This window comes from Pinus tabuliformis, chromosome 1_2 (assembly GCF_031772625.1).
Source record: "Pinus tabuliformis cultivar Carrire ecotype Pingquan chromosome 1_2, CPIR1, whole genome shotgun sequence".
NCBI classification, from domain to species: Eukaryota; Viridiplantae; Streptophyta; class Pinopsida; order Pinales; family Pinaceae; genus Pinus; species Pinus tabuliformis.
In genome coordinates, this window is record NC_142298.1 from 686,329,842 (window position 1) to 686,340,646 (window position 10,805).

Consider the following 10,805-nt stretch of genomic DNA (forward strand, 5'->3'; position numbering starts at 1 on the left):
CGAAAACCTGCCTGTCCCCTAGCTCTGGGTTGTCTCTGCTCAAAGTCACTGGGGAGCTTCCTATGTAGAACAATAGCATACAACTTTGAGAACATGTGGCCCACCATGATCATTTTGTATTGAGCTGGACCCTGATTTGTGGATCGGATGGATAATGTGGTGTAACCATGGTGGTGGAAAACCTTCACAGACTACATGGTTGAAGAGATCAATGAAGAAACTAACCAAAGCATGGAAACCGTGTTTAAAGATCTCTGCTTGATAACCTTCCTCATCAGTTGCTTTGTTGTTGTTCATTACCCAAATATCTACTCTAATATCTTTGTCTGAGAATAAGTAAGAGGGAGGGGGTGGTGAGGTAACAAGAACTTGGCCCTAGTATCATAAAGGTTGGAAGTGTGTTAATCACGCCTCACATCCCTAAACCCTCGTAATAACTCCCCCTACCCGAGCCTGCTTGTAATGGATGATGCCTCAAATCCCTTGCAAGCATTGAGTATTTGTTTAATTAAATGACTCTCGTGAAACCCTAATCAGGAATCCTGGCAGCCAGTATTGTTGCCTTGCAGCCGTTCCCCAAATTTGAGCTAGAGGTGTTCACACATCAATTTCTCACGTCGTCTGTGGCCGGTAAGCTAAACTACTCATATCTGTGAGACATTTTTGGTATATCAATAGCACAGGCTATGTTGTCTGTTCAGTTGAAGGTTTGGAAAACACAGGTAACCAACAAACTATCATCCCATCGCCAATTAATTTCCCTCCTTCCTTCCCCACTGCCACTGCCACTGCCATTCACCTCAACACCCCACATAATATTCCTCAACTTCTGCTCCCGAACTGCGCCCTCATCTACAACTCCACCACACAGGGGTCTTGTCACAGATGTTATCATCAATAAATGCGGCTTATCGGAGGAAGAAATTGTAAAAGCCTTTCGAAATCGCATTGAGTTGCTTAGTGCAAAATCCAGCCGGAATTTGGAAGAAGTCTGGGAGTTATTAAATGGGTATGGTTTGACTACCCCTGCTCAGTTACGAAAAGTGGTTCTTTCTAACCCTATGTTATTCTTTTATGATGCCAAAAGAAACATACAGCCCAAGCTCACTCTCCTTGGGACTTAAATGAAAGGAGAGGATCTCTGCAAGCTCATTTATAGAGATACAAAGATTTTTGAGCTCAGTGAAGCAAGAATTAAATCTTCGATTTTACTTATACAAAAATTGGGTGTTGAGGGTGAAGCGTTATCAAAATTATTGGGCAGGAAACCCCGTTTTCTCTCAAGTTCACATGAAAGGGTCATGGAATCATTTAAACTGGCCGAAGATTGGGGGTTCAACAAGGGATCCAAGATGTTTGTAGCTGCTGTGTGTGCTATTTCGGAAGTAAGTAAAGAAAACGCAGAAAAAAAATTGCAGTGTTTGAGCAGTGTAGGTTTCTCACAAAAACAAGTTTCTGAATTACTGAAACGGTGGCCGTTTTTCCTTGGGCTTTCAGAGGAAAAGGTGATGCATCAGGTGGACTTTCTGGTCAAATCTGTGGGCATTCCATTGGATAATCTTGTTAAGAATCCAGCTCTGATCGGATTCAGTTTGGTGAGGAGGGTGATTCCTCGGTTAAGAGTAATGGAGGCATTGAAGTCCATGCAAGCGTTGAAAACAGAGTTAATTTGTGTTAGCATCTTTTTCTTGTCAGAAAAACGCTTCTTGGAGAAATACGTTAATAAGAATGTGGACTCTTCAATTCTGCTGGATATTTACCATCATTGGAAAAATTATAACGAACAAGGAGATGCTCAGTGAATGTGTTGTGAACCTGACAGCTTCAATACGACTTTGCACTGAACCCTGTTTTTAAAGACTATAGAACCCTGTTTTAAAGGAGTCTTATATTGAAAAGATATTCGGCTTATAAGATTTCTATCTCATCCTTCGGCACAAGAAGAGTATAAAGAGGTAATTTTCTTTTATGTCAATGACATACAACTACCAGTGAAGATTTTTAAGAGTAATTTTAAAATAGCAGGGTTCAATACATTTGCTTCATTCTTTTTAGTTGAGGTACAACTTACCTTCCTTCCTGTCCTCCATTTCCTTTAATTGGGTCATTAGAATTAGACATGAGAGAGGCACATAATAGATGTTGATTCATTATTAATACAATTCTCTCGGTTGTGTGCTGCGAACATTTGTATTTACAACTTGCTACTTTAAGTAACAGTTTGAGCTGCCTTTGAGTGCGTATGTGTCATCTCATCTAACACCTATCATCTTTGTTAAAAATTAAACCTGGTTATTCACTCATATCAATGTAGAATATTGCCAATTCCTTGTTAAAATATTCAGGATTTGATTCAAGATGTTAAGTAGGTAGGCCATTTGTAATCTACAATGTTTGGTTCATTTGTTTGATTTAATGGTTGATATCCTTATCTCTCTATGTATGCATTTTGTTTATATAGCAGGTTTTCTGATCCATGTGAGTAGTTTTTGGTAATTCACTATCATCCGTGGACACTTTTTTTCCATCTATATCATATGGTATTTTCTTATCATCTTGGAACACCCTTTTTAAATCGATATTATATGGATGCATAAACAAATTTGAAATCTTCATTTGTATGACTTCTAAAAATAGTTCAATAACATTAACCATGCTGTCAAGCAAAGTTTATATTGGCAGTGGATGGCTTTTATTAAAGGATTATTGACATAACGTGAAGTCATCTTCCATTCGCCTTATTCTTACATTAACCATTATTCACAACTCTCCAAAATGAAAGAGTTTTATTTTTATATTACAGGATAAAAGTTGCACAATACACAAAAACTGCTTCCAAGGCGTAATATCTCTCTGTTATGAGAGTAGAATGAAGTTCACTTTGTCTTTCTTGCCATGATAATATTTTCGATTCTTGCCATCATAATATTTCAGAACATGCGAAATGCCCTCACATCATACTAAACCAAAAAAGGGGTGGGGAACTCCTAATTGTTACTGACCACACTAGCCCTTTTTTTATATAAAAAATAGAAGACCGAATTGACCAAGATTCTGAAGACAAAAGCAAAAAACAAACCAAATGCCATTACGACTTACTCTACCAAAAATAAGAGCAAAAATCTCCTAGTTGCCACTGGTTGTGCTACAGCTATTTTTTTTTATATTGGCTGAAAACAAGACTACTAAGATTATAAATTGAACTGATTGAGATTCCAAGGACAAAAACAAGGGATGACACAGGATGGTTGGTGTTTTCTTCATCAAGCTAAAACAACAAGAGATTCTATATTAAAACTATGGTCAGACTAAAACAATACGAGGATTCTACCTTACAACTAGGAAGAATAACTTGTACAACGAGAATCAAGAAAGCAGGTAAATCAATCAATTTAATGAGTTATACAGTTAAATAATGCAAGAAATGTGATTAGTGTTATTACCTAAATTGATACCCTTATGGAAGTCTTAACCATGGTGTTAAAGAGGTAAGCACACTTGCGAGATGTATCTTGATATTTGCTTGGTAATGGACATAGTGGTCGTTGATGTTTTGGATGCATGAGAATTGCTCTTATCTTAAAAGTGAGCCATTGATCTTGCAAAAAGCATTTAGATAGATCTATCTTATGCCACTGCTCCCACTTTCTAGGGCACTCTTTTCGTCTTGCTTCAAGCACCAATGAGAAAAAATCATGTGGAAGATTCAGGATCTCTTAAAGATAGATTGGTTTGCTATGAAGATGGTTTCAAATTCTACATAGTGCTTGCAATATAATTAGCTCCTCGTAAAGATGACAACAACATTTGAAAGCTGGATTTTGATGTAGCCAAATCCCAAGTAGATATGGGTGCAGGTATTGTATTTACTTCCCCTAAAGGTAATATTTCATGTTAGGCTTTTCGTTTGGAATTTGAAGCAACAAACAATGTAGCAGAACATGGAACACTCTTATTTGGTTTGAATTTGATTAAGGATTTGGGAATTAAGATTTTAAGTGTTATTGGTGATTTTGACGTAATAGTTTTTCAAACAAAGGGTCAATTTGCATGTTGAAATGAAAGATTGAAAAAATACATGAATGTAGTATGGGATGCCATGGAATGGTTTGATTCATTATCTTTGGAAGTAGAACCAAGAACATTAATTCAAAAGTTGATGAATTGGCTATTTCCGCCTCTAACACTTAAGCATTTTGAAGATTTGTTGAAAAAAGAAAATTAGAAATTGTCTTCAAATCTTTAATGTCAGTAATTTGGGTGGTAACATTTTTGGTGTTGTAGCCGGAGAGAAAGTCCATCCACTAGGTTGTTGGGTAAGTTTTCTTCATTTTGTATCTTGAGTTTCTTAAGTGATCTTCACGGTTGGTTTATAGCGGAAAACTCATAGTAAGTCGATATGAGAGTTGGGCTTGAATAAATGAAAAATAAAAAGTCTTGGTAATGCTGCTTAAGAGCAGGTTGTCCTATAGGGCTTATAAATACAACTACAAGAGTAAAAACTTTAGTTTATGATGAATACCAAGTAAGAAAAGTCTTCCTATAACATTTGAAGAAATATATTAAAATATTTGCCAATGAACTAGTGAAAAAAGTGTATGAAGAATTGAATTGGACTTTCAAAGCCTCTTTAATCAATGCATATTCTTAACATCCTTGTTGACATAGTTGTGTTAATCATGTGGGTTAAGGGTTTCATCTATTGGGTAGCTTCCAAGATTGGAAAGATTGGCAAAACTGTGAGAATTGATGTCCCAACCAAGCTTACGCAGTGCATGCCAGATCCAAAGAAACTACGACATGCCTTGTGGTTTTGTGCAGGTGATTTATCAAAAGAAATTGTATTGAAAACAGTCCCAGGTTGGTTTAATTAATCATTTATCAAATTAATTTCTTCCTAGTCTTCATTTCATTACTTTTCGTGATAATGTATGTATTATGTATAACAAGTAGTTGGTTGTGGAGATCTTTGAAGGGATCTATGTACACGATCCAAAGTATTGGCTTCTCCTCGGTCAAACTCAAAGAAACAAGGGAAAGGGTTTCCAGGCTGGATAACTAAAATTCAAGTCTGAAAGAGATGAGGGAAACGATTTCCCTGCTGAACGCTAAAATTTGAGTTTGAGGAAGCAGAAAACGAAGTGGAAACAAAGTCGCATAATCTTGATGGCCCCAATGTTCACATTGGCTACACAGCGGAGGTGAAGTCATGGAAAACCAGAGCCAGAAAGAGTTTTTTGAGTGCAAATATAACCCATGACCAACTGCATATGTGCGCAGAACATCTCCAATTTATTTAAAAATTTTGTAATTTCATCCATTTGTTTTGCCATTGGTAATTTTGATACTTTGAATTGATTAAGAAAAATGACTAGACAATTAATTGTTTTCTTATTGAACTTTTAAAATACCCCAATCAAACCAAAAACAAATGACATTGTAGTGTTTTAGTAGGGATATTTGGACATTGTTTTAATTAGTAGTTGGGGCAACTCCATGTTATAGTGTGGCAACTCTATGTTGCAGCAAACCCTGTTATAGTGGCGGCAACTATATGTTGCAGCAACACCTTGTTATAGTGGTGGCAACTTCCCTATATATTGAGGAAAGTGGTTTGTAGCTTTGTTACTATGATAATTCATAAGAATAAATTCAATGAATTATAAGATAGTCACTACAAGTAAGTAAATCACTTTTCAAGATAATCGAAAATCAAACAGTGGCTATTTCAATTTAAATTTGACAACTTCTGTTTGTTTAAATTGCAGAATTTCAAGTAAAATTGTTGAAATGAATTTCAGGTTAACTTTTTGTATATAGTTTCAGGTTAACTTCTTGTAACTTCTAGGTAACATTATTGCAATTTTAAGTTAAATATCATCATTCAAAGCTGCATTGAGCCACTGCAAAGTAAATTATAAAATTTCAAGTTAAATAGTGGTAATTTGGTTTAAATCAAATATATTATAGGTTGAATTGTTGCAATTCTTGTTTTTCGAAGGTGCAAGATAAGCTTTGGGAATATTGGTGGTTGGGGTTAATTAGCCTAAATTTCCTCCCGAACATTTGTGAATTTATGAAATATATAGATAAATAATCCTATATTGATTTTACATTAGGGTTTCGATTGTAGTAATAGTTTTAGAATTTACCTGTTGTATTTTAATACTGCAAACACTGCATCACCAGTTAGAATTGATGTTTTATGTTTTATCTTAATACAAGCTAGGGTTTTGATTGTGGTTTTTAATGGAGAAATAAATGACTTTCTCTTTTAATAATGGATTGCTTACATTGTGCTCCATTTAAATTATGATTAATTGTATAATTGAAATTAAATAGCATAAATATTGGATATTTTTGGATTTATAAAATATTTAGATAAATAATTATATATTAATTTTAAATTAAATTTTTGATTATCATTAAGTTTAATAATTTTAAAATTTTAATTTTAATAATTTTGAAATTTGATAATTCATATGCATGCACTATAACATTAAATATTTTTATAGGATATTTTTTTGTGTTTTATTACAAGCTTTGTTTCCTTTTGCTGAAAATGTAATATGTTGTCAGAAGAGTAGAGGAGAGGATGCAGAGCATAATCACAATCTGCTTTATATGAAAATTTAAAGTTTTGGTTATGATGTTTGAAAAAGTCGGAGATGTGGGTGTTCTATTGCTTCCTTTGCATTTTTATATCATGGTGTTTATTATTAACTATAAATGTGTATGTGATGATTTTAGGTGAATTATATATATATATATATATATATTCTATTATTTGACTTAAAGTAAAAAAGTGCATTAAGATTGCTTTGTGATCTTCCTTAGATTATATATCTCAATGAAGTCAAATAAGATAAGGAAATAAACTTATGAAATTGTATATCATTTTGCACCCAATGTTGCAATCCATTCACAAAGTGGAAAACCCCATCTTCTTCAAACATGCCCATGATCTCCAATATAATTCATTAAAACTCTTGGATGTAAGCATATGCTTAAGAGCCCATTATTGATTCCATGCAATTTAAGACTAGTTCCCTACCCCAAGTTGAGTCTTCAAGGCTACGTTCATCTTTGCCTAGTTGTCAATCTTTTCTATGTTGCACCCTTTTGCCAAGTCCGTCTTTTTATTACTTTCTCCACCAAAGTTTTGTGGTACTTTGTAAAAAACATCCAACATCTATTTCAAGTATTTGTTCGACATCCAAACAAAATTTAACAAGTAATTTAGCATTATGGGTGTTATAGTATGGTTATGGCTCCTGATCCTTACCCTCATAGATGCCAATGTACCATGCCCATTAGAAATAACTCATTCCAACAAGGTAATGGGCCTATCTTCTTAGTCTTTGACTTTTTCCACAACATACATCGACAAGTATTTCACCATTTCCAATTGTTCATTAACATTGGTGCATAAGGATGTAGTCATCATGTCTACATTGTTTTGACATTCATGCATGCCATCATTAAAGGTCTTGCACATGCAAATCATCTCTTCTTCCAAAAATTCTACCTTTCCTCCATGCTTCAAAATAGAAGTTAACACCTTCTAAACATTCCAAGTTTCCAAGGTTGCAAGTCTAGTCTTCATCCTTTAGGTCTTTGAGTCATATCCATTGTAGTTATTTTCATGATATGTGCTTGCCTTTACATGTGAGCCAACCATTGGTACCCCACTCAAATGTGTGTCGACTCAGCCCAAAACCTACTATTTTGCTTCATGTACATTCCAATGTCATGAAGAGTTCTTTGATATCACTTTTCACAATAGTGATAATGGTGAAGAGCATATAAATCAACAGTAAAACCACATCTCCTTCAGGAAGTAATGAAGAGTATAATTTGATACCACCTATAATAAACCCATAGTCTACCCAAACTTTTCTTAGCAAACTTGAGTTTCTCCCAAGTCTTTTTAGCACTTGAGGTTGTGTGGCATTGTCTTGTCTTAGCCACAAGGGCTTGGCTAGTCCCTACTACAATTAGGCTATGCCTTTTTCCTTAAGGTCTACCAATAACTCTTCCTTAATCTAGAATATATCAAGTGAAACTAAGTCCTACTCAACCAAGTTCATTCAATAATAGGTACACGTCCAACCACAACCTTTAAAACATCTCAACAATACTTAGCCAATGCAAAGAAAAGCAAGGAACAATGACATCTAACAATCATACAGAGTTCGCAACACACATGTATATGTGATACTCAAGGTGGTTCTTTAAGTTTACTTAGATGAAGAATGTTACCAAAACATGGGGAAGTTATATCCTTTGCTTCTAAATACATACATATGCCTATTGCCCAATAATCTTGCACAATCCAACACTTGAAGTAATTGTAGGCCTACCTCCTACAAGATCTATCTTATTCATCTTCTCATGCGAGCAGTGCAATTTGACCTATTATGCCTAACGCCTAACCTAGAACAATTAGATAACTCATTTTACACTTGTGGTGAATGATGAATCATTTATGCCTTAGCACTTTTGAGGCATCCACCTTATAATGTTTCCTTGCACTTGCAATCCCATTCACTCTAAGGTGGACCCAAGTGTCATCCATCAACTTGCTTTTGTTATTTGTGAACTTGATTCCTTTAGTTCCTTGTTCATTGATCATCCACATCCAACAAGTGCACTTGACAATGCATCCAACTTTGTCCAAATGCACCTGTTCTGCATCCAAGTGCACCTAAGCATGTCTAACTACACCCAAGTTTATCCAACTATGACCAAGTTTTCCCAACTAACGGCAATTGTGTCTAGGTTTATCCAATCAATGTGCACTCAATAAATGCATCCACATTTGTGCTCCATCGATGCTTGTGCCCAAAGGCATCATTTCCATCCATCACAACCCATGAGTGTAGGCCACCCAACTCCTTAATTCTCATGTAGCCCAAGCAGCCAAGCCATTCAATCTTTTTGTACCAATTTAGTCCATCGTGCATCATACTTGATATCAGATGGGGTCATCTCCCTTAACCATCGCTTTGCTTTCTCTCGTGCCAAGTTTCCTTTTGAGCTTATCTTGTTGTGTCCCACTCAATACAAGCTACAAAGGTTTGTGATGCACCCAATTTGATTAAGGGCACCCAACACATCTATGACATGTCTTGTGATAGTGCAAGGGTGCCCAAATATGACCCTTATAGCCATCAACATCCCATTATGTCTGTGTGTCGATCAATGAACACTAAGGTGATCATGTGGCAAAGGTTCTTAAAGCCATTTAAAGCTAGGACCTTAAAGTAGCCCTTTTCTACCCACCTTTTGCATTGTTGCAAAGCTTTATGCATATTTTAAAGCTCTATTTTAAGGCATTATTTGTTGCAATGATGCACCATGAGACCCGATAATTATGTTGCTAAACAAAGAATTAAGATTGGTGATTCCCCCCCACAAAAGAGTATTCACATCTATTGCACCTTACTCCCAATTAGATTATCATAATGCATTTGCACCTCCAAAATATATTATCATAATGCATTTGCACCTGTGATGACAAGCTCATAAATGATTTCATTTGAGATAGGTTTAAATTACATCATAGATGTTGTATATGATGCTGCTTACAAGAGAGAAATGCGGTGTTGAATGATAGTGCAAGCGCTGTTGGGAGGAAGAACGCAAAACGCGTTGGGAGGCTGCGAGCTAGGGTAGAAGCAAGTAAGGAAATGGGTATGCAGACTGGAGGCTGACAAGTCAGAAACCTGTTTAGACCAACAGATGGTGGACCCGGGTCCTGATGCCCATCGGGAGCTGTCTTTTGAATGTGAGACCGTCGACATCGACCCAGAGCCAGAAGACCTACTTGCCTGCTGGGGTCAGGATGTCTCAGAGGAAAACCTGAAAATCTTCTTTCCGAATCTGGTAGTGTACCCCCGGGCTCCTGAAAAAGCAGTGGGAGAAGGGAGCATGAAGACAAGAGCTCAGGATCGGGCCTCAGCTGCAAAACCTTTTTTGGGAGGACTGACTTCCACCTTGACAAAGCCTTCGACCAATGAAGAGGAAGAAGGGGAGCCGAAAGGTTCCGGAAAAGAGGTACGAGCGCGAAGTTTGGCTCTTACCTCAGGGGCTGGGATAAAAAGGTCGGCTGTAGAGGCGGAAGTAGACTTTAGAGTCAATGACGATAAAAGAGCTGATCTATATGGGGCAGAAACGGCAGCAGATCCTGCTAAAAAGAATTCTGGAAAAGGAGAACCCAGGAAGGACAGAGGGGGTGGAAAGCAGAAGAAGATCAAACCCATCAGAATTAAGGAGGAGAGACCTAGCTGTGTGTTTGGAGTGGATATCTGTATAGATCAGGCTATGGAAGTCTCGGAAACATTATTAGTTGGCAGAGTCCGAGGAAGAAAGTTCTCGGTAGATTACATCAAGGCTTGGACTCAGACTGAATGGAAAGAAGCTCCGGGTCAGCCAGAACAAATCAAAAATTTGGACAGAGGATGGTTCTGTATTCGGTTTGGACACAAGGAGCATGTCAACTGGGTGCTGGAAAAGAACTGGAGCTTCGGGAAGAGGCCAATCCTTTTTAAAAGGTGGACACCCCTGTTTGACGCCCAGAAAGAAAAAGAGGTGGAGTCCCTAGTCTGGGTCAAACTTCCGGGTCTCCCCATGCAATTCTGGACTGAATCGGCCTTCACCTCCATGGGTAATACTCTGGGCAAGTTTCTCGCCATTGATAGCACATATCTTCAATCTCACGACTGGGGAGTCGCCCGCATACTGGTAAGCATAAACCCCAGAGAGGGACTGGCGGACGCTATGATCCTGAAATACCGTGATCT

The 10,805-nt window shown here is 37.0% G+C and overlaps 1 protein-coding gene across 1 annotated transcript; it reads left to right on the top strand.

Annotated features, from left to right (window-relative positions):
- The first annotated feature begins 408 nt into the window (after nucleotides 1-408).
- LOC149207592 (transcription termination factor MTERF8, chloroplastic-like) lies at nucleotides 409-2,554 on the top strand. Its single transcript, XM_089395804.1, has one exon. It carries the CDS (start codon nucleotides 1,125-1,127, stop codon nucleotides 1,800-1,802), a length of 678 nt encoding a protein of 225 aa, XP_089251930.1. The 5' UTR covers nucleotides 409-1,124; the 3' UTR covers nucleotides 1,803-2,554.
- Nucleotides 2,555-10,805: the final 8,251 nt, after the last annotated feature.